This window comes from Chiloscyllium plagiosum, unplaced genomic scaffold (genome assembly GCF_037043375.1).
Source record: "Chiloscyllium plagiosum isolate Xiang-an unplaced genomic scaffold, Cpla_swu_hap1 HiC_scaffold_32, whole genome shotgun sequence".
In the NCBI taxonomy this organism is placed as follows: domain Eukaryota; kingdom Metazoa; phylum Chordata; class Chondrichthyes; order Orectolobiformes; family Hemiscylliidae; genus Chiloscyllium; species Chiloscyllium plagiosum.
The window spans coordinates 3,411,731-3,432,105 of NW_028270170.1; the positions used below are offsets into that span (position 1 = coordinate 3,411,731).

The 20,375-nt window shown below is 40.0% G+C and overlaps 2 protein-coding genes across 8 annotated transcripts in view; one reads left to right on the plus strand and one right to left on the minus strand.

Annotated features, from left to right (window-relative positions):
* The window catches only part of odad4 (outer dynein arm docking complex subunit 4), a 94,033-nt gene extending 83,753 nt beyond the window's left edge, over positions 1-10,280 (plus strand). For all 6 annotated transcript variants that reach the window (XM_087977716.1, XM_087977718.1, XM_087977717.1 and 3 more), the window contains one exon: positions 8,814-10,280. In XM_087977716.1, coding sequence (XP_087833842.1) covers positions 8,814-9,070 — 257 coding nt within the window. In that variant the 3' untranslated portion in view covers positions 9,071-10,280. The remainder of the gene's footprint in view (positions 1-8,813) is intronic.
* Positions 10,281-12,084: 1,804 nt separating this feature from the next.
* sp2 (sp2 transcription factor) overlaps positions 12,085-20,375 on the minus strand; it is a 37,495-nt gene continuing 29,204 nt past the window's right edge. For both annotated transcript variants that reach the window (XM_043674746.2, XM_087977720.1), the window contains exons 5-6: positions 17,713-17,906; positions 12,085-16,202 (exon numbers count right to left, since the gene is read on the minus strand). In XM_043674746.2, coding sequence (XP_043530681.1) covers positions 16,099-16,202; positions 17,713-17,906 — 298 coding nt within the window. In that variant the 3' untranslated portion in view covers positions 12,085-16,098. The remainder of the gene's footprint in view (positions 16,203-17,712; positions 17,907-20,375) is intronic.

Genomic DNA, 20,375 nt, shown 5'->3' on the forward strand with positions numbered 1-20,375 from the left:
CCTATTGGACAGCTCTTCTGCTGGCAGTCTGTACTTGTTGGTGGCTTGGCAGTTCTCCCTCAACTGTTCAAGAATGTCCGGTTTTGTACCCCAAAACATTGGATCATTTTGATTTTAATATTATCAAAATATTAAATTCAAACTTGATTGGATTTTGGTATCTTGGGGCATAATTTAAACTGTTTGGCCTAATTTGAATGTTTTCGTTTCATGGTAACCCAGCTGCTGCTAGCTGTTTTAGCCAAATGTTACATTGTTAGCTTGATCAGAACACTTTATGCTGTTGTTAGGCAGGCCTTGCTAGCTTTTCAACTCTCTTAAAGGCACAGAACTTCAACACCTTCATAACACTTCCCCCTTTAAGAAAAAGTGGACCATCATAATGAAAAGATGGCTTTTTTTTTCCTCTGTTCCTTAACCACAACATCAGGACATACTTATGACTTTAACCTAAGTTCATATTCACGTCTTCCCGCATAAATATAAAACATTGAATACATGCCAATCTTATTTTTACTTTATCAGTTAAATCCACAATAACGCATCTATGATTACATTCTTATGACCCACAACATGTACGATTTTAAATTAAAAGTCTGTAACTTAAAACTCCAATGAAATAATCACATATTCTTGTCTTGAAAGCATTCCAAGAATGTAAGAGAATTGTGAACCATGTACACTACTGTCTCCAACACATCGTTTGTGACATACACATTAAAATGTTGTAAGGGCAAAGCCAAACTCAATGGTTCTTTATCAATTGTGGACTATTTCCTCTGATGGATGTCGAGTTTCTTCAAAAAGTAACCAACTGGCAGTTCAATCCTATCATCATCTTCCTGTAAAAGTATACCTTCAACTTCTATGTCACTAGCATCGGTGGCAACTTTAAAAGGTTTTGAAAAGGATTGGGTAGCTAAAACTGTACCATGGTTAATATTGCTTTCAAATGGTTGAATGACTCCTGGCATTGTTCTAGCCACCAAAACATTGTATTCAGCAAATCAGTTAACGGTGCCATTACACTGCTGAAGTTTGGAACAAACTTCCGCTAAAATCTGCTTAGTCTAAAGAATCGAAGCACTTCTTTCTTCGAGATTGGTCGTGGAAATTCCTCAACGGCCTTCATCTTTGCGTTCTGTGGGGTTAACCTTCCATGACCGATGTTATGTCTCAAGAATGTCGCCTCTGCGTTCGCAAATTCCATTTTATTTGCTTCTCATAGTCATTCAAAGTGCTCTGCCAACTGTACTATGTGATCTTTCCAGGACTTACTAAAGATCAGTACATCGTCCAAATTGACTTACAGTTTGTTAACCCAGCCACAACTCTGTTCATGAGTCTTTGGAATGTGGCGGATGCGTTCTTCATTCGAAAGGGCATCACTTTAAACTGATTTAGCCCAATTGGGGTTACAAATGCAGAAATTTCTTTCACCATTTTTAATAAAGGTACCCGCCAGTAACCACACAGTAAATCCAACTTGGTGATGTAACTGGCTTGTCTGACTTTCTTGATACAGTCCTCCAATCTCAGAATTGGATATGAGTCTGATTTTGTAACGGCGTTGACCTTCCGATAATCCATGCAAAATCATTGAATCCCGTCTGGTTTGGGAACTAAGATCTCGGTGAACTCCATTCGCTCTGGCTTGGTTCAATGATGTCCTTGTCAAGCATGGCCTCCACCTCCATCTGGACCTGTCTGGCTTTGAAAGGATTGAGCTGATAGGGCGGTTGTTTTATCGGAGCAATATTCCCTAAGTTTACTTCCATGCACAATTGTATTAGTCCTCCCCATCTTACATATGTCCTTATACTGCAGTAACAAATCTTTCAACTATATTCTCTGCTCCTGAGACAGATAGTTTACTAACCTATTCCATTCTTCAAGGACTTCTTCATTTTTTAAATCTATTTTGAGGCACATCAAAATCCACATCATCAGGATTTGATTCCTTACTCTGCAGGGCAGTAACTAACACCTACTTCTCCAGTTCTTTTTCTCCAGAACTTGTTCAAGGACATACCCAATACCATTTTCTTCCTATCTGGCATCTTTACTAGATAGTTCACCTGACTCAATTTGTTAGGGACCACTAAACCTGGCTTTGAAGGGATCTCCTATCACTGGTAACAGTACTAACACATCAAACCCCGCCCCGCCCCCCAACCGGGAAACATCCGAGTCTCAGAGGTTTTATCTGCCACATGCTTCATTCTATGCTATGCCCCTCTTTAGGTGCTGTTTAGCTAACTCACCTACTCAATTTAATCTCTCCCTCACCTCCGATACATAAGTGTGAGATCTTTGACTTTGGTCCTGTTAAGTTTTCTTTATTTAATTTCAAAGGGCCTCTCACTTCATGCCCGAATATTAACTCAAAGGAAGTGAACTGAGTAGATCTGTGCATCTCTAATAGAAAACAACACGAATGGGATACTTTTATCCCAGTCATTCGGGTAATCCTGACAATACGCTCTTAACATGGTCTTCAAGGTCTGATGCCACCTTTCTGAAGCTCCCTGGGATTCAGGATGATACATACTGGATTTAAGGTGCTGTGTACCTAAGCTATCCATAACCTCCTTAAACAGCCTAGCAGTAAAATTTGACCCTTGGTCTGACTGAATCTCTCTGGGTAGCCCATATCGTGTGAAGAAAGCTACTAACTCCTCTACCACCCTTTTTGCCTTGATACACTGCCTCCGGAAATCTGGTAGACACATCCATTATGGTTAACAAGTATTGGTTCCCACTTTTAGCGGCCCTACACAATCAATTATAACCCGTGTGGAAGGTTCTTCAAGTGTGGGAATTGGCAACAAAGGGGCTGGTTTTATTACCGCCTGTGGTTTACCTACCATTTGGCATGTATGACACGTTTGGCATAAGTTAACCACATCCTTGTGCATTCCTGGCCAATAAAAAGTTTTTGTACCTTAGCCTGAGTCTTTCATACCCCTATGTCACCTCCTACAGATAGTTCATGTGCTACCCATAACACCTCCTGTCTGTATGCTACCAGCAACACAATCTGGTGCACTTCGGCCCATTTCTCCTCTGCACTAACCTGCCCTGGTCTCCATTTCTGTCTTAGGATTCTACCTTTCGGATAATAACCCTCAGGAATATCCTCTGCCTCCTTTTCAGAGTAGGTATCCACATATATATCTTTTATCATCTTATATAACTGAACCTCAATTCCTTCATCTTTCTCCTTAGTTTTCACTTTGTGCGGTGACTAATGATAGTTGAATCTGTCTGGGAAAATACCAGGGTATTTCTGTTTTAAGTCCTCAGTTTCTTGGTCTTCTCTACAACAAGGGATATCACTCCCACCTTGGACCCTGCTAAATCACTCCCAAGAACAAACTGAATTCCTGGAACTGACATTCTGTTGATCATTCCCACTGTTACTTCCTCAGTGTTGAATTGGCACTCCAACCTGATCTTATGTAGGGAAACACTAAATTTCTGTCCATCTATCCCACAAATTATCACACTCTCAAGTAACAGATCAGAAAAAGTGCAAATATGCTCATTTCTAGAATGACTACAGTGTGGAAACAGGCCCAACAAGTTCACACTGACCCTCCCAAAAATATCCCACCCAGATCCATTACCCTACCCTATTACTCTACATTTCCCTTGGCTACCGCACCTAACCTACTCATCCCTGAACACTATGGGTAATTTAGCTTGGCCAGTCCACCTAACCTGCACATCTTTGGACTGTGGGAGGAAACTGGAGCACCCGGAGGGAACCCACACAAACCTGGAGAGAACATGCAAACTCCAAACAGTCACCCGAGGCTAGAATTGAACCCAGGTCCCTGGTGCTGTGAGGCAGCAGTGCTAACCATTGAGCCACTGATCTCACTATCAGCGACTGGTTAGATCCGTCTCTCAAAATTATAACTTCTTGTCCTTCTCCCCCTGTTCTTTCTGAGTAAATTTTACCCCAGAGGCAAATTCTTTGTAGAGATCAGGTATTAACTCCATACCCAGCCCCTGCTTAGGCTGTGCACTCTCCTGTAGCTCCTTGGCTCTTCTTGGGTTTCCTTTACTACTTTCACTGATGCCACTGGCTTAGCTTCTTTTACCAAATCATTTCCCACAGCACCTTTCTTTAACGCCCAGCAGAATGACTTTATGTGTCCCACCTTCTGGCAGTGAAAACCCCTTTTCCCAGTGTCCTTCTGAAACCACCAGCACTGTAACTTTGTGTGTCCCACTCCATTAGAGTGAACACACCTGAGGCCTTTCACCTCCTGTCCACCCTCTTGGGCTTCGTTTTTAATCTGTGGAAAACTTTTACCAGTGTTCTCTACTCCTGGTTTCATAGTGTAGGATCTCCCCTTCGTCCAACATCTATCCCTCACAGGAAGAAATTCTGGCCGCAAGCTTTTCTTATGCACCAACATACACTCATCTGCTAATTCTGCTGCCCTTCTCACTTCCTGAACTTCCTGTTCCTCCACGTGAATTCTTACCATTTCTGGAAGTGAGTTTTTTAACTCCTCCAGCAGAATAATTTCTCTTAGGCCTCATAGGTCCTATCTATTTTTAAAGCACACACCCATCTATCAAAATGACTATGTTTAATTCTTTTGTACTCAACATAAGTCTGACCTGGTTCCTTCGTAGTGTTTCTGAACCGCTGTCTATACGCTTCTGGTACCAATTCATAAGCACTTAAAATAATCTGTTTGACCTCTTCATAATCTCTTGACATCTCATCTAACAGTGCTGCAAATACCTCACTTGCTTTGCCTACCAGTTTAGTCTGAACTAACACTACCCATAAATCCTCAGACCACTCCATCGGTCTAACCGATTTTTCAAATGAAATAAAGAAGGCTTCAACATCTTTCTCATCAAAATGTGGCAAAGTTTTGACATATTTGTATATATCACTACCTTCTTTTTTAATCTCCATCCTGTTAATTTAATTTATTAAGTTTCAACTTCTCAACTTCAAATTCTCTCTTTTTGCTCAGCTAAGAACCTCCTATTTCTTTTTCCTCTCTCCCTTTGCTTATATTCTAAATCCATTTTCCTCAATTGTAATTTGTTTTTCTACCTCTTGTCTGTTTCTCTGGCACACCTAAGTGTTTGAATAATTCCCTTACAATTTCAGCTTTACTTTTGTCCTTGCTAAACCCAAATCTAACTTCTTTGCTAATTCTAAAAGTATGGCCTTTTTCTTTCCTTCTAAACTTTCTTGGGAAAGTTGAGAATCATCTTCAAATCCCAGGACCTCTTTAGCAATTGTAAGAGCCATTTCTCTCACTTTTAATTTAATCAACCACAAGTCACCGAAATTAAATAAATTGTCTGACCTCTGGGACACTAACCTGCATCTGTTTAAATCAATTGAGCTTTCTCGTACCCCAAATTTATTCAAATCTGTCCAGATCTCAGGCTGGATCTGTCTAAACCTGTTCAAATCACGGACGAAAGCCCCCAAGCTGTTATGACACAGGGTAAACCACTTCGATAATTTAAACCCGACACACAGGAAAGATTCACCCCGTGCTGTAATCTGTTAAAATTTGAGAGGCAAAGACTTATCCCAGAGGTCACTATTTAAAGTAAAAATTAACAACTTTATTCTTTAAGTCCAACAGAGAATATTAAAACCAACAGCAATTTACAACGCCTTTCTCTTAAATCTATCCTTTACTTCCCACTCTACAATACTAGTCCGATAAAAACATCTCGATTAAGAGTTACAAAAAAAATTCAATTTTCAAAACCAGTCAGCTGTCAAGTCTTGTCTTTGTATCTTCCTCTGCAGATTTTCCTGTCATCTTTTCAATGTTCTGCTGCGCAAACTTCTTACAGCCAGCCACCTTTCAGAGAACTCTTCTGCTAGCAGTCTGTACTTGTTGGTAGCTTGGAAGTTCTCCCTCAAATGTTCAAAAATGTCCGGTCTTATACCCCATAACATCAGATCGTTTCATTGGTCAGAGGTTTTAATGTTATCAAAATACTAAATTCAAACGGGAATGGGTTTTGGTATCTTGGGGCATAATTTAAACTGATTTGCTGAATTTGAATTTGTTTTTGTCTCATGGTAACCCAACTGCTGCTAACATCGTTAGCTTGATCAGAACACTTTGCGCTGTGTCAGGCAGGCCTTGCTAGCTTTTCAACTCTCTTAAAGGTACAGGACCTCTACACTTTCATAACACCATCATGTCAATTATGTATAGGAGCCAGTGTTGGATTGGGGTGAACAAAGTTAAAAATCACACACCAGGTCATAGTCTAACAGGTAGCAGTGCTCCAAATAAACCTGTTGGACTATAACCTGGCTTTGTTTAATTTTGAACTTTATCATATCAATGTAATGCTCCAGCTGAGCCTATTGACAAAATTATAACTGATGTAACTTGGAGTGCAACACAACTTGGTGAATGTACAGGTTCAAGCAGAATATTTAACGTCCTTATCTTCCTAGAAAGGATCCTTAGTAACTGTGACAGAGATGCAGATGCAATTCTCATGACAATTAAGGGTATCAACATGCTGATTTCACAGATAATACAATCACTGAGGGTAAATAAGAGAGTCTAAATGAATCGACATGTTAAATATTTACATGCCTCAGCACAAATACACAGGGAGATTGAGAATAAAACTTTGCGATACAGATTGACGATGTTGCACATACAAGTCCACAGATGCCACCACTGAGAAGGAATGGCCAATATCCAAAAATTCAAGATGCTGCAAAGAAGAAATAATCTGTTTCAGTAGAGAAGACATCCTCCATTGAGGAATTCCAAGAGTCTAAAGGTCTTCTGGTTGAAAGGGAGTTACAGTCCACGGACTGTTCAGGGGACAATCAAAGACAATGGCCTTCCACCCACAAACTATCAATTTCCCAAGTCTGGATAAAACATGTTCCAGGGAATACTGAAACCTCCAGACTGCTGGCATGAGTAAACACAGAAACTAAAGGGAAGATGGGTGGTAGTAAACACAATTATCATCATCATTGGTGGTCCCTCACAGACGAGGATGACTCTCTCGCACTCTCAGGGTGAGTTAGTAGGTGGCTATACAGACCAATGTGGCTACTGCAGACTCATTTACATTTGGGACAGAAGGTGGTCACGGCAAGGGCTAGACGGGGCATTGGTGTGGCTTTGCACTCCTTTCGCTGTTTTCGCCTAGCTTCCACTTTTTCCTGATGGCAATTCTCGAGGTGCTCAATGCCTTCCCAAATGCTTCTCCTCCACTTTAGACGGTCATGGGCCAGCAATTTCCAGATGTTTATGTGAATGCTGCAATTACCATTAAGGCCTTCCCTGAATAATGTCTTCTGTCCCCCTGGGGCTTGCCTGCCATTTCAGAGCTGGGATTAGAGCATCTGCTTGGGAAGTCTCATGTTGGTCATATGGAAGGTGTGCTCAGCCCATCGCAGCTGATCAAGGGGGTGTCAGTGCCTAGATGCTGGTGATGTTGGCCTAGTCAAGGACACTGGTATTGGTATGTCTGTCTTCCCGGTGGATTTGCAGGATCTTGCACAGGCAGCATTGGTGGGACTGCTCCAGCACCTTGAGGTATCTGCTGTAGACAGTCCACATGGTATAGCCCTATTGAGGGGGGGGGGAAAACCAATACAGCTCTGTACATCTTGAGCTTGGTGTCGGATCTGATGTTGTCCTCCTCGAAAACCCTGTTCCTCAGACAGCTGAAGGCTGTGCTAGCACCCGGGAGACAGTGCTGGATCTCTTCATCAATAGCTGCTTCGGTTGACAGGACACTCCTGAGGTAATGGAAGTGGGCACCTTTCTCTTTTACACAAATGTATAACATTAATAATGGGGAAAAAAGCTTGTACAGGGGAGATGTTATATTTGGGCCAGGAAGAGTTAAGGGGTACCATTACAATGACACATGAACGTGTGAGAAGAACATTTTAGGATTTCCGTGGAATAAGACCCAACATTGGTCCTTCTCACAGTATCTCTAACAATTTCTATTATATCAATGTAACCTAAAACTAGTTAATAACACGCAACAAAATATATCTTCTTAATTACACAAAACTCTTCTAATGAGACCAGGAAATGGTTTCCCTCTCCCACTCTAGACCGAGCAGAACCTTCAGTCTCTGACCCTTAGAAAGGATGATGGCAGCAAACTTCATTGTGAGCAGCAGCAGCTCATAAAGCAACGTGAGCTGGTCCTGCCCTTCCAATATAATTAAGCAACTGTATGTTTGAAACTTTCAATTCAATGGACCTTTACTTTCATCAATATGAACCTTGATTATTAAGCAAGATAAAATTGCAACATCTATATCACATGAATGGTTTATTTCTGTACAAATGCTACTACACTTAAATTATTTTATTCCATCCACAATTACTAGCATGCTGAGGCAAAATATAAAGTTTATGTATCCCCTGTGCTTGACATCTCCCCCCCCCCCCCCCCATAAAAACCTTTGTCATTATTTGATTAGTCAATATGAGCTATTCCACAAATTAATGGTAAAAATAGGTATCCTCGTGAATACATATGACTTCTTTTAGATGACAACAAATAGGTGGTGGATACAGTTCAATGTTGAGACGTGTGAATACAGGAGAGAGGATGAAGAAAGAAAATTTGTTCAATGAAACAGCAATTTGTACACAGACTAGGAAAGAGACTGATGGAACATAATAATTACCTTTGTAAAACCACTAGATCATAGGTTTAATGAAAAGGGCAAACAAAAAATGAACCCCATCCTCTTTCTAAAACCAGCATATTAGAACTTTTATATTTCAACTTTCTCTTCACAGAGACAAAGACACAAAGTGGTGACACAGAAAACACAACCAGAGAAGTTAAATTAGAGCAAGGAGAAACAGCAGAGGATGGTGAAATAGAAAAGGAGACAGCAGAAGAGGTTGAAGCAGAAAAAGAAGAGTCAGCACAAGAAGTGACAGAAAAAGAAGAAACAGGGGATGACATTGAAAATGAAAAAGAAGAAGCTGCGGATGAAGAGACAGATAAAGGAGAGACTGCAGAGGAAGCTGCAGCGCCAAAGAATGAGTGAAACATGTCAGGGAATAATTCTTCTCAGCCCACCTTTGTTGATGTGATAATGTCTAGAAGCATATCTCTGTGTAACTAACTTTGTTTTTATTAATAAATGATATTACCTTTAATTTTTAAGTCCGGCCCTTGTAAGCATGAAGACATTGCTATAAATACAGATTATAAATAACCACCTGTTTGTTGTTTTTAATTCCATTCCTAGCAGACTCGCATCAGAGCACAGCTCAACTGTTTTCTGTACCAGTTTGGAAACTCTGAAGGCTGGGATCAGAGGAATAGGAGGTAATCAATCAGTCCCTCAAACCTGTCATACTAATCAATGATTTCATGGCTGATCCATATCTTAATTCCATCCATTTGCCTTGACTTTATTCCTTTAATCCATTCATTCCCTCGATTCAAATCAATGGAAATGAACAACAGGCAGGTTCTACCATCGATGGCTAATCTGCTCTGTCAGCTTTATACCTGGGGAACAGCAATAGGTGCACATCTTGGTAAACAGAAAATAATAACAAGAGGTAATCATGTTGACAAGTGGGTACTTACCCCAAAAAACGATTCAAGTGAGAAAATCAGAACTTTAGAAGAGTGAAAATATTTGGATATTCATTCGGTAAAAAAAAAACAAATACAAAAGGTTTCCAGAAATCACAAAATACTGCGGATGGCGGAGATTCAAAATAAAAGCAGAAAATACTGGCAACATTTAATAGGTGAGGTGGCATCTCCGACTGAAAGAAACACATAATGTTTCATCTATTATGACGCATGGTCAAGTCCAGAATCCATTCACTTCTCAAAGACATGAATCACCACCTCTCGGACTAGGCTTTGGACAACAAATACAGAAATATCATTATTCTTACATAATTGAGTCACAACGATTAAGATGCAATGATTTTATCTTCTTATCAAACTTTCTAAGTCTTTAATATCCATCACTGAATGTTCAACCCCTTCCTCAGAACTTGTGTGCAGTGACTAGGGAGGTGAGAAAAACACTGATAGTAAAAGCAACTTGTTTTAATTTTTGGCATTTTTCTGTTTGTATGCAGTATATTTGTACACGTGATAGTTTTTGGTTTATTGGAATGTGATGTTTGTCTCTACCAGCGCTTATACACTATATGTGTGTCTATGTTAGTAATTATTATATTTATGGTGTGACAGCACATTGTGAAATAAATGTGTAAACTTGTGCTGTATCTGTACATATATGTCCATGTGTATCATATATTTTGAAATTATACTTAATGTGAAAAGATTTACATTTAAATATTACAACAAAGCCACAATACCTGCAGGCAAATGTGAGAATATTGGCTTCATATAAAATCAATGTCCTGACCTCTCATTGGTGTAAAATTAATGTAAGACAATTAGCATTATTTTAAAAGATTTCAATATTGTTTTAAACATCAAAGGATGAACAAATGTAAATAATGCAACAGTAAGACATATTCAGCACAAGTTTCAGCTTAAATATGTGTTAAGTAGGACCTCTGATGGGATAGTGATGGGGACATAATAGATCTCACTTCCAGAATGTGTGAAAATTACCAGCTAAGCTTCTTTGCTCACCCACATTGCCAGTGCATGTCAGAGCGAGTACCACCATGAGCTGGTAATAGGGAAGGCAAATGGAATGTTAGCCTCTATTCCAAAGGGAATCAAGCATAAAAATAGGGAAGTGTGGCTGAAAATATACAAGACACTACTTAGACCACACCTAGAACATTGTGAAAGTTTAGGTCCCCTTGGCTAAGGAAAGCTATATGTGTATTGGAGGCTAACCAGGAAAGGTCCACTAGGTTGGTCCCAGGCATGGAGGGATTTTCCTATGAGGAAGGGCTGAGCAGGTTGACCCTGTGCTCACTGGAGTTTAGAAGAGTGAGAGGCAATCTTATTGAAATATACAGGATTCTTCAGGGGTCTGACAGGGTAGGTGCCAAGGTTGATTCCTCTTGCAAAGGAGTCTAGGAGCAGGGGGCATAATCTCAGAGCAAGGGGTCACCCAGTTAGATCAGAGATGTAAAGGACTTTCTCAGTGAATCTGTGGAATTATCCATTGCTGGGTGTTAAGTATACTCAAAGTTGAGGGAGAAAGGCAGGAAAGTGGAGTTGAGAATTATGACATCAGCCATCACCTTGTTGAATGACAGAGCAGTCTCGATGGGCTGAATTGCCTCCTTCTGCTCCTATACCTTATGGTCTTATGATGCCACATCTATGAGGTAGGTAAACCAGAAGTTTCAGCAGGTCAGCCACTGACTCAACACAGGATGTGCAGGTAAACTCCAAGCACACCACACAATGATTGTATCAATGAGGTCAGTTAATTACAGTACCATTTGGTAGGGGGGAACTGGAAAACGCATGAGGGAAAATGGAATAGAAAAGCTCTTTTACAAATACTTTTACAGATGTAGGTGTTGCTGGTATGGCCAGAATTTGTTCTCTCTAACTGCCCTTCAAATGCTAGGTTTACTAAGTCCTTTCAAAGGGCAGTTAAGAATCAACTACATTGCTGTGGGTCTGGAGTCACGTGTAGGCCAGATCAAATAAGGATAGCTGATTTCCTTCCCTAAAGGACATTAGGGAACCAGATGGGTTTTTTTACAACAATTGGTCATAGGTATTATGTTCACTAGGAGACTAGCTTTCAATTCCATATTCATTGAATTTAACTTCCACCAACTCCTGTGATGGGATTTGAAACTAAGCCTGCAAAGCTTTAGCCAAGGCCTCAGGATTACCAATTCTTTGACATTACCATGGTGCCATCATCTCCCACAGGACTGATTGTAGGGTAAGATGAAGTAGGAGGTCTGGAGCATAATCTCAGCATGGCTAGATGGGCAGAATGGTCTATACTTGTGTTGTAAATTCTATCTGACCTTACTCTGAGGTTAGGGGGCTCCTAGTGCTTTGTGACCTAATGGTGCAGTTGGACAGAAGGAGATCAATACTCCTCTACTCCGATGATTAGTAGATTAAAGACCAGTGTCAGCCTGGGCTGCCATTGTTTATTTTGTTATATAATATACCAAAGAACATTTACAACACCTCATAAATCCAAGCAGTTTTCATCATACGAAGGCTATTTGCTAAGACAGCACTTTTAAAAACAAACAGCAATACACTGTTGCAGCAGCGAATGTACCAGACAGAACGTGGTACCCATTGCACCTAGAATCCCCATTGAGCCCCAGCTCTATCCCTTTACTATACAGGCTGCCAGACAGAAGGAACTACTGGACACTGACTCTCCTTTGGGTGATGGATCTGCTTGCTTTATCAGAAAAAGGTAAGGGGAATACAGTAACTTGACACCAAGAATTAGGGAAGTTCTGAACTCAATCAACTTAAACCAGTGATCGGCACATTAAATAATCGATTGGTGGTAATTCAGTAAATGTGAAACAACTATTTTCAACAATAGGTAGGAGGGAAACCTACTATTTGATTATATATCTCACCTGAATAAAAAAGTCATTCCTTTCCCTGTTAAATAATTGACATCACCCCTTATCAGTAATTTTGGAACTGACCTCAACATACCTGTAAATTACTGTGAGACCTTATATTCAACAATTCAGTTCAACCCCATGTGAAGTTAACTTTTCCCCATGCTCCCAGCCCCAAATTTTTCTCCTCTTTCAAAAGATAGGGGCCACTGGTATCTCATTCACTTGGTGGATCCCCAGGTGTAACCCAATCAGTGAATGCTGAGAGTTGGCAGGAAGAGTCACATCTGAATCCAATCCTGTGCTCAGCCAAAGTGGCAGTGATCAAGAAGAGGAGCCCTGGCCCATTTTCTTTGATCCTCTCTCCTCCTCCCTGTTCCCCAGGCCGACATGGGCTGATGGCATTGTGGCCAACTGGAGAGTCTCAACAGCTGACTGAGCTACATCACACACCAGGAAACCAATCTGATTGGAGTGGTTCAGAAGCAAATCTGGCACTGCTCAAAACTATCAAAGAGCTCATTTGGCAGAGTTAAAACCTCCCTTAACATTCACAAGCCAACAATCGCTTACATCTGTGGAATATGACAATCAAACATATCCGTACTGTTAAAGATTAATTTTTAAAAAACAAGTAGAATCAGCTGTGCTTTACATCAGCTTTTAAAGTTCTGGACTTTCTAACACTCGAGGAATCTCCTACAGTATAGACTGAAACATTTGTTAGTAACTGCAAAAAGCAATAAGAAACAGGTTCAACAGTAAATCGTCCTTTCCCCACTCATTGTTCAAGCTGAATGGGTATAAAAACAATAGTTGGGTTGTTGGGAGGGAATTAGAAATGCTTATTTTGTTCTCAATGTAAGCTGAATATTCTAATTACATGCAGTGTGCAAGTAGACCCAAAGTCCTTGGAGAGGGTACAGGAGATTTATTACAATGAGGGACCACAGTTATGTGGAGAGAGTGGAAAACCTGAGTTTGTTCTCCTTACAGCAGAAATGATGGAGATGTTAAACAAGCAGGTATTGTTCCTTGTGGAAGAAGGCTTGGTAACTAGAGGAAAGAGATTAGAGGCAGAAGAAACCAGAAACAACATTAGGAGATATTCCATTACACAGAGAGTTGCTATGATCTGGAAATCACTTATTGAAAGGACGATGAAAGCAGATTCAATGGTAACTTTCAAAATATTAAATAAATACTTGAAAGGGCACATTTTGCAAAGCTATGGGGAAAGAGCAGTGAATGGTTTTAAATAGATAGACCTTTTGAAGAGCTGGCACAGATCCCATAGGATGAATGGCCTCCTTCTGTATTGTTTTATACTATGATACTATGAGGTGAAATGGAACATAATACAAGCAGCAGGAGAGCATCTAACTCTTTGAGCTGACTCTGTGATTCACCAAGTCCATGACTGACATATCTCAACTTGATTTCCTGCAGTATTCCCACATACCTTAATTTTTTAGTACCCAGGACCCTCTGTCTTGAATATAATCATTTCACGACTGAGCATCAATAACTCGCTGGGATAGAGAACCAAACAGATTGACAATCGTTTTGAGCAAAGAATTTCTCATGTCAGTTCTAAACCAACCTCTTATTCTGACTGTAACTCGAAGTTCTTAATTCCCCAGCAAACATCCTTTTAACATTGGCCCTGTCAAATTACTTAAGAATTTCATAATGAGATCACTTCTCATTATTCTAATCTCCAAGATTAGTCTACTCAAACACTAGCCATAGGAAAATCCCCTCATCCCAAGAAATAGTCTAGTTAACCTTTGCTGGACTCTTTCTAAGGCAACTATCCTTTCTGAGGTAAGAAGACTAAAACTCGTGGAAAAACAAAACACAAATAATAAACTGAGGAACTAAGAGGTGGAAACAGATATAACACAGAACTGAAACCATTTCACTCAAATTCTGGTCACCATACTTGATAAATGGCATTAAATTTGAGAAAACTTTACAGAACAAATAACTTCATGCTTCTCCTTCTACATAAACCAAAGCACAAAACAATTCATTTTATTTTAGCATTTTTTTAAAACAAACACACAGGAAATGACATTACGGTCAGAAAATAGTGCACATTCCACAGTAGAAACTTCCTTGTGATGTTGCAGGAAGTGGTCTGATATCACTTCCAAATTGCATCGCAAAGTGGTTTAACTGGCTGGCAGCCTCCGACCAGGTTGAGGACTGTCCCTTGAAAAGGGCATTTGTAATCAACTGAACTGCCCCATAGTCCTAAAAGGAAGATAAACCTATAAATGTGAATGCTTGAATGTGCACAGTATTTGCCTTGGTGCTGTTACTCCCTCAAATATAAAGGATGGATAGTTGGATGATGGCCCTGAGGGATAGCTGGAAACTACAGAAGCACAGATCTTATGAGATTTGCCACCTTTGAAAAGCGAAGGGGAGGTAACTGGACAAACACCCGTCTCCAATTCTTCCACATTTAGGAACATGGAGCCATTCTGATCTGTATTTAATTCTTTTGAAGTACTACACGTTAACTTGGAAAGACTTCCTGTGGAATGCTTGCAGGGAGCTTGCGATACACAAGAAATTTTCCCATCTTGTTTAGATCCATGATACTGAGAGTATGGGAGAAACCAGAACAGGACACACCGACTGGGATTTTCAACCCATTCACTGTAATGGGCAGAAGCAGTGTCAGCTGTTCTAAAGAAGAAAGTGGGCACTGATTGTATTCTCCCATCCCCACTGCATTTAGCTCCACTTAAGAAATTTATTATCAGTCATCTTATACCATCCAAAAATTATATACTAAAATAAAGTCAGATTTCCTTCCAATCAAAGCTCAAAAATATAACCAATATTTCTTTGAAGCAACTGTAAACACTATGCTTATTGATCTATTAAACATTGCAGATACTACAACCTCAGGATTTCATTTTTAAAAATCTTTGTTTTTAAAAAGAATTATCTTCTTTTTCCTTCTACTGTTTGTCCAATGATGACATTAATTTGGACATAAATCATCTCATGATCCTGTGTCAGAATCACACTAGGAAAATAAAAACATATTGTTTTTTTAAAATAAAAGTAATAGCAAACTGACTAATTGAAAAGCCTCCATTCAATCACAGTACAATACTCTCATTATCATATGTGACAAAATCTAAGGCAACATATTATTAGAAACCAAGACATCGGCAAAGCTACACCTGTGTTACACAAGGAGGAATGGACAGAACCACCCAGATTGGGATCAGGATTGCTTAATCTCTTCACATTGGTTTCCTCTCTGCTCCAGCAGCCTCCAACCCAACCCAATCCACTGCGCTCTTCATGCTGTGCCACATCGCTGGTAAATGGGTTACCACAGTAATGATGTGTCTTAATGCATCTGTAGCGTTGGGAGGGGAAGGCGGCGTATAAACCAAACATGACCCCTCCCTCCCTCCAGAAAAACATTTTTTGTTAATTTCTTTTCTTTAAAAATGTGAAAACAAAGAAGAAAATGTTCGACTTGTGTTGCTAGGGAGACCAATATCTCCCATGCGCCCCGCAGTCTTTACACCAAGTTCTTTGTGTTCAAGTGTGTTTTGTAGTGTTTGGTCAGGTGGTCACTCCTCATGAAACGCTTGTGGCACTGTCCACACTCGAAGCGTTTGTCACCTGTAACACATAGTTAGCACAAAACTTTAAATTTTCACAACAGATAAAACATTTTTTCTGCATAGCCCTACATCAGACACTTAAACACAAAAATATAATGTAACATTCCCAGTGCAGATCTGAGGGAGTACATTCTCAGCCCACTCTGTTCCTTACAAGCAAACACCGCAGAACTGCCGTCCCAGAAGGGGCTGCAGAGTCACGCCAAGTGATGCTTAACACACAGCTTTACCCCCACAGCGCAAACCATCATTTTCTGAGATGGAAGGCAGCCACAGACTGAAGGAGTACTGAATTGTCAAGATGCTGTCTTTTAGGTGACAGCCCATTCGTTCTCACAGACGAAACTAAATACCCACTATTGCAAAGAAGAATGGGGGGGGATTCTGCCTAGTGCCCTGATAAACATTTACCAACATCTCTTTAACAAAAAATAATCACACAAAATCAAAGAAGTGATCTAGTGTGATCTCATTGTGCACATATTAGCTGCTATCTTTCCTTTATGATGGTAGTTTATTTAATTCATTCATGAGAGGGTCACTGGCTAGGCCAGCAGTTAACAGTCAACCACATTGCTGTTTGTGTGTGTAACATGTAGGCCAGATAAGGTAAGAATGGCAGTTTCCTTCACTTAAGGATGATAGTGAACTAGATGGATTTTTCTGACAATGAATAATAGTTTCATGGTGATCATTAGTCTCTCAATTCCAGATTTTTATTGAATTCAAATTCCACAATCTGCCATTGCAGGATTTGAATCTGGGTCCCCCAAATGTGAGCAGGGTTTCTGGATTAATCGTCCAACGATAATACTAATAGGCAGTCACCTCTCCAATAAGTGGTTGGTGCAGGTCATTCTATTATAACGCGACAGTTACATTCCTCTGTAGCCCCGTACTCTAGAAAATCGCACTGTACAAGATCACTACAGAAAATCGCTACACCCATTCAGTGTAATGTTCATATTATCCAAAATTGACAAAAATTTGTCAATTGCGTTGCAGCCAATTAGAGTTAACAAAACACACGTTATACCAGAATGACATGTACACTTCAAAAGCACTCATTGACTGTGAAGTGCTTTAAGATGCCATGAAGTCGTGAAAGACACTGGAGAAAGCAGTGTTCTTTGTAATCCATGGAACATCTTGTCATTTGTAAGTTTTTTGAAAAGCTAGATTTGAATACAAAGTTGGGAAATAAATGTTTACTTGAACCTGCCTTTTTTGCAAAATATAGTAAAACATCAAAATCAATGCATTAACAGGTTTAGAAATCTAAGGGGCTAGTCTGAGTACCTTGGGAGCAATAGATTATGGTGCACAAATTTACTAGGACTATTATGGATGCAACAATATTAGTGAACAATGGCTATTTTGTGGATGGGTCTTCAGAAGGCATTTGAGAAAGTGCCACATGTGAAACTTTCACAGTTCCTATGTTGCATGCATTGGGTTAAAGATGAGTACCAAGCATTACGAACAACATTACTCGGTGCAGCACTGACCTGTGTGAGTTCTGGAGTGCCTCTGTAGCTCATCACTACGAGTGAACCTCTTCCCACAATAGACCCAACTACAGACAAACGGGCGCTCCCCTGTGTGCAAGCGAACGTGGGCTCGTAGCAAGGATGTTTTCCGGAATACCTTCTCACAACCTTGAATGTGGCAAACATGCTTCTTCTTCCCTAACTCTCCGCTCCTAGATTTAAGACAAAATATTTAATTCCAGTTTTAAGCACCAGGTGGATTAACAAGATTAACAACAAATGCAGATTAACAAATGTTACGACATGGGGTAAACTCTCCCGCTTAATTTAAAGCAGCAACACAGAAAAGATTTATCCCGTGCAGTAATCTGTGAAAATTCAAGAGGCCAAGAACTAATTAAAGTAAAAACTAACAACTGTATTTCTTAAAGTATAACAGAGAATAATTAACTAACAACTATTTACAACTCCTTCCTCTAACCTATCTTTTACCTTCGCCTTTGACAATTATAGTCCAATTAAGATTTATAAAACAAAACTTCTTATCTCAAACCAAGACAGCTTTCAGTTTTCTCTGTGTTCCCGTTTTCTTCTTGTTGGGGATTCTGCTTCACAGGTTACTGATCGATAAAGGTACCTTTATGTTTCAGGCAGTCTTTACACGCTGGTAGTTTGGCCATTCTCCTCCCAACTGTTTGATTTTTCCTGGTCTTATATTCCCAAAGTATTGGATTGTTTCATTGGCTTTTAAGATTGTCAATATACTAAATTCAAACTGGATTGGAGTTTGGGGGTATAATTTAAACTGATTGGCCTAATTCAAATCTGTTTTGTCTCCAGGCAACCAGCTACCCTAACCCGTGGACCAAAACCTTACATTATTTCTTTCTTCAGAACACTTGGTGCTGTGTCAGGTAGTTCTGTTGCTTTTAACTCTCTGAAAAGGTACAGTACACCCACATCTTCATAACACCTCCCCCCTTAAGAAAAAAATGAACCATCATAATGGAATGGTGGGTTTTTTTTTCCCCTTTTTCTAAACACATTACCCGAACATTCAGATAACTTTAATTATACGTTCACCTTAATTTTTTCCCATATACCTTACATATTATATTATATATAAAAGATTAATTAAATACAAATCATATCCAAACTCTATCAGTTAAATCCGTGATAACGCATCTGTGATTACATTCTTACAAGCCTCAACATGTATGAATTTTAAATTAAAAGTCTGTAACATAAGACTCCAACGAAACAGTCTCATATTCTTGTCTTTAAAGTGTTCTAAGAATGTAAGCGGATTGCGATCTGTGTATACAACCTTCTCCAACACATTGTTTGTGACATACACATTAAAATGTTCTAAGGCCAGTACCAAACTCAATCGTTCTTTTTTGGTTGTGTAGTATTTCCTCTGCTGGATGTTGATCTTCTTCGAAAAGTAACCAAGAGGCAGTTCAATCCCATCCTCATCTTCCTGTAGGAGTACAGCTCTAACTCCTATGTCACTAGCATCGATGGCGACTTTAAAAAGTTTTGAAAAGTTTGGTGTGGCTAAAACTGGTTTGGTGGTTAGTATTGATTTCAAATGGTCGAATGCCTCCTGGCATTGTTCGAGCCACCGAAACTTTGTGTCCTTCAGCAAGTCGGTGAACGGTGCCACTACACTATGAAGTTTGGAACAAATTTCCGATAGAATCCACTAAGTCCTAAGAATTGAAGCATCTCTTTCTTTGAGAGGGGCGTGGGAATTCCTCGGTGGCCTTCGTCTTTGCATTCTGTGGGGGCAACCTTCCATGACCAATGTTATGTACCAAGAACATCACCTCTGCTTTCCGAAATTCCATTTTATTTAAGTTTATCGCTAGTTTTGCTTCTCATAGTCATTCAAAGAGCTCTGCCAACTGCACCATGTGGTCTTTCCAGGACTTACTAAAGATGATTATGCGATCCAAATAGCCTGCACAGTTTGTTAACCCAGCCACAACTCTGTTCATGAGTCTTTGGAATGTGGTGTATGCGTTCTTCATTCCAAAGGGCATCACTTTAAACTGATATAGCCCACTTGGGGTTACAAACGCAGAAATTTCCTTCACCATCTTTAATAAAGGTAACAGTCAGTAACCACGCATTAAGTCCAAATTGGTGATGTAACTGGCTTGTCTGACTTTCTCGATACAGTCCTCCAATCTTGGAATTGGATAGGAGTCCGATTTTGTAACAGCGTTAACCTTCCAATAATCCACGCTGAATTGTTGACTCTCATCCGGCTTGGGAACTAAGATATCGGTGAACTCCACTCGCTCTGGCTTGGTTCGATGATGTCCTCATCGAGCATGGCCTCCACCTCCATCTGGATCTGTCTGGCTTTGAAAGGATTAAGCCGATAGGGATGTTGTTTTGTTGGAGCAATATTCCCTATGTCTACTTCCATGTACAATTGTATTAGTCCTCCCCATCTGATTTTTACATATGTCTTAATACTGCAGCAACAAATCTTTCAACTGTGTTCCGTGCTCCGAGACAGGTAGCTTACTAACCTATCCCATTCCTCAAGGACTTCTTCATTTTTTAATCTATTTTGAGGCACATCAATATCCATATCATCTGAATTTGATTCCTCACTCTGCGGGGCAGTAACTAACACCTGTTTCTCCAGTTCTTTCTCTCAAGTA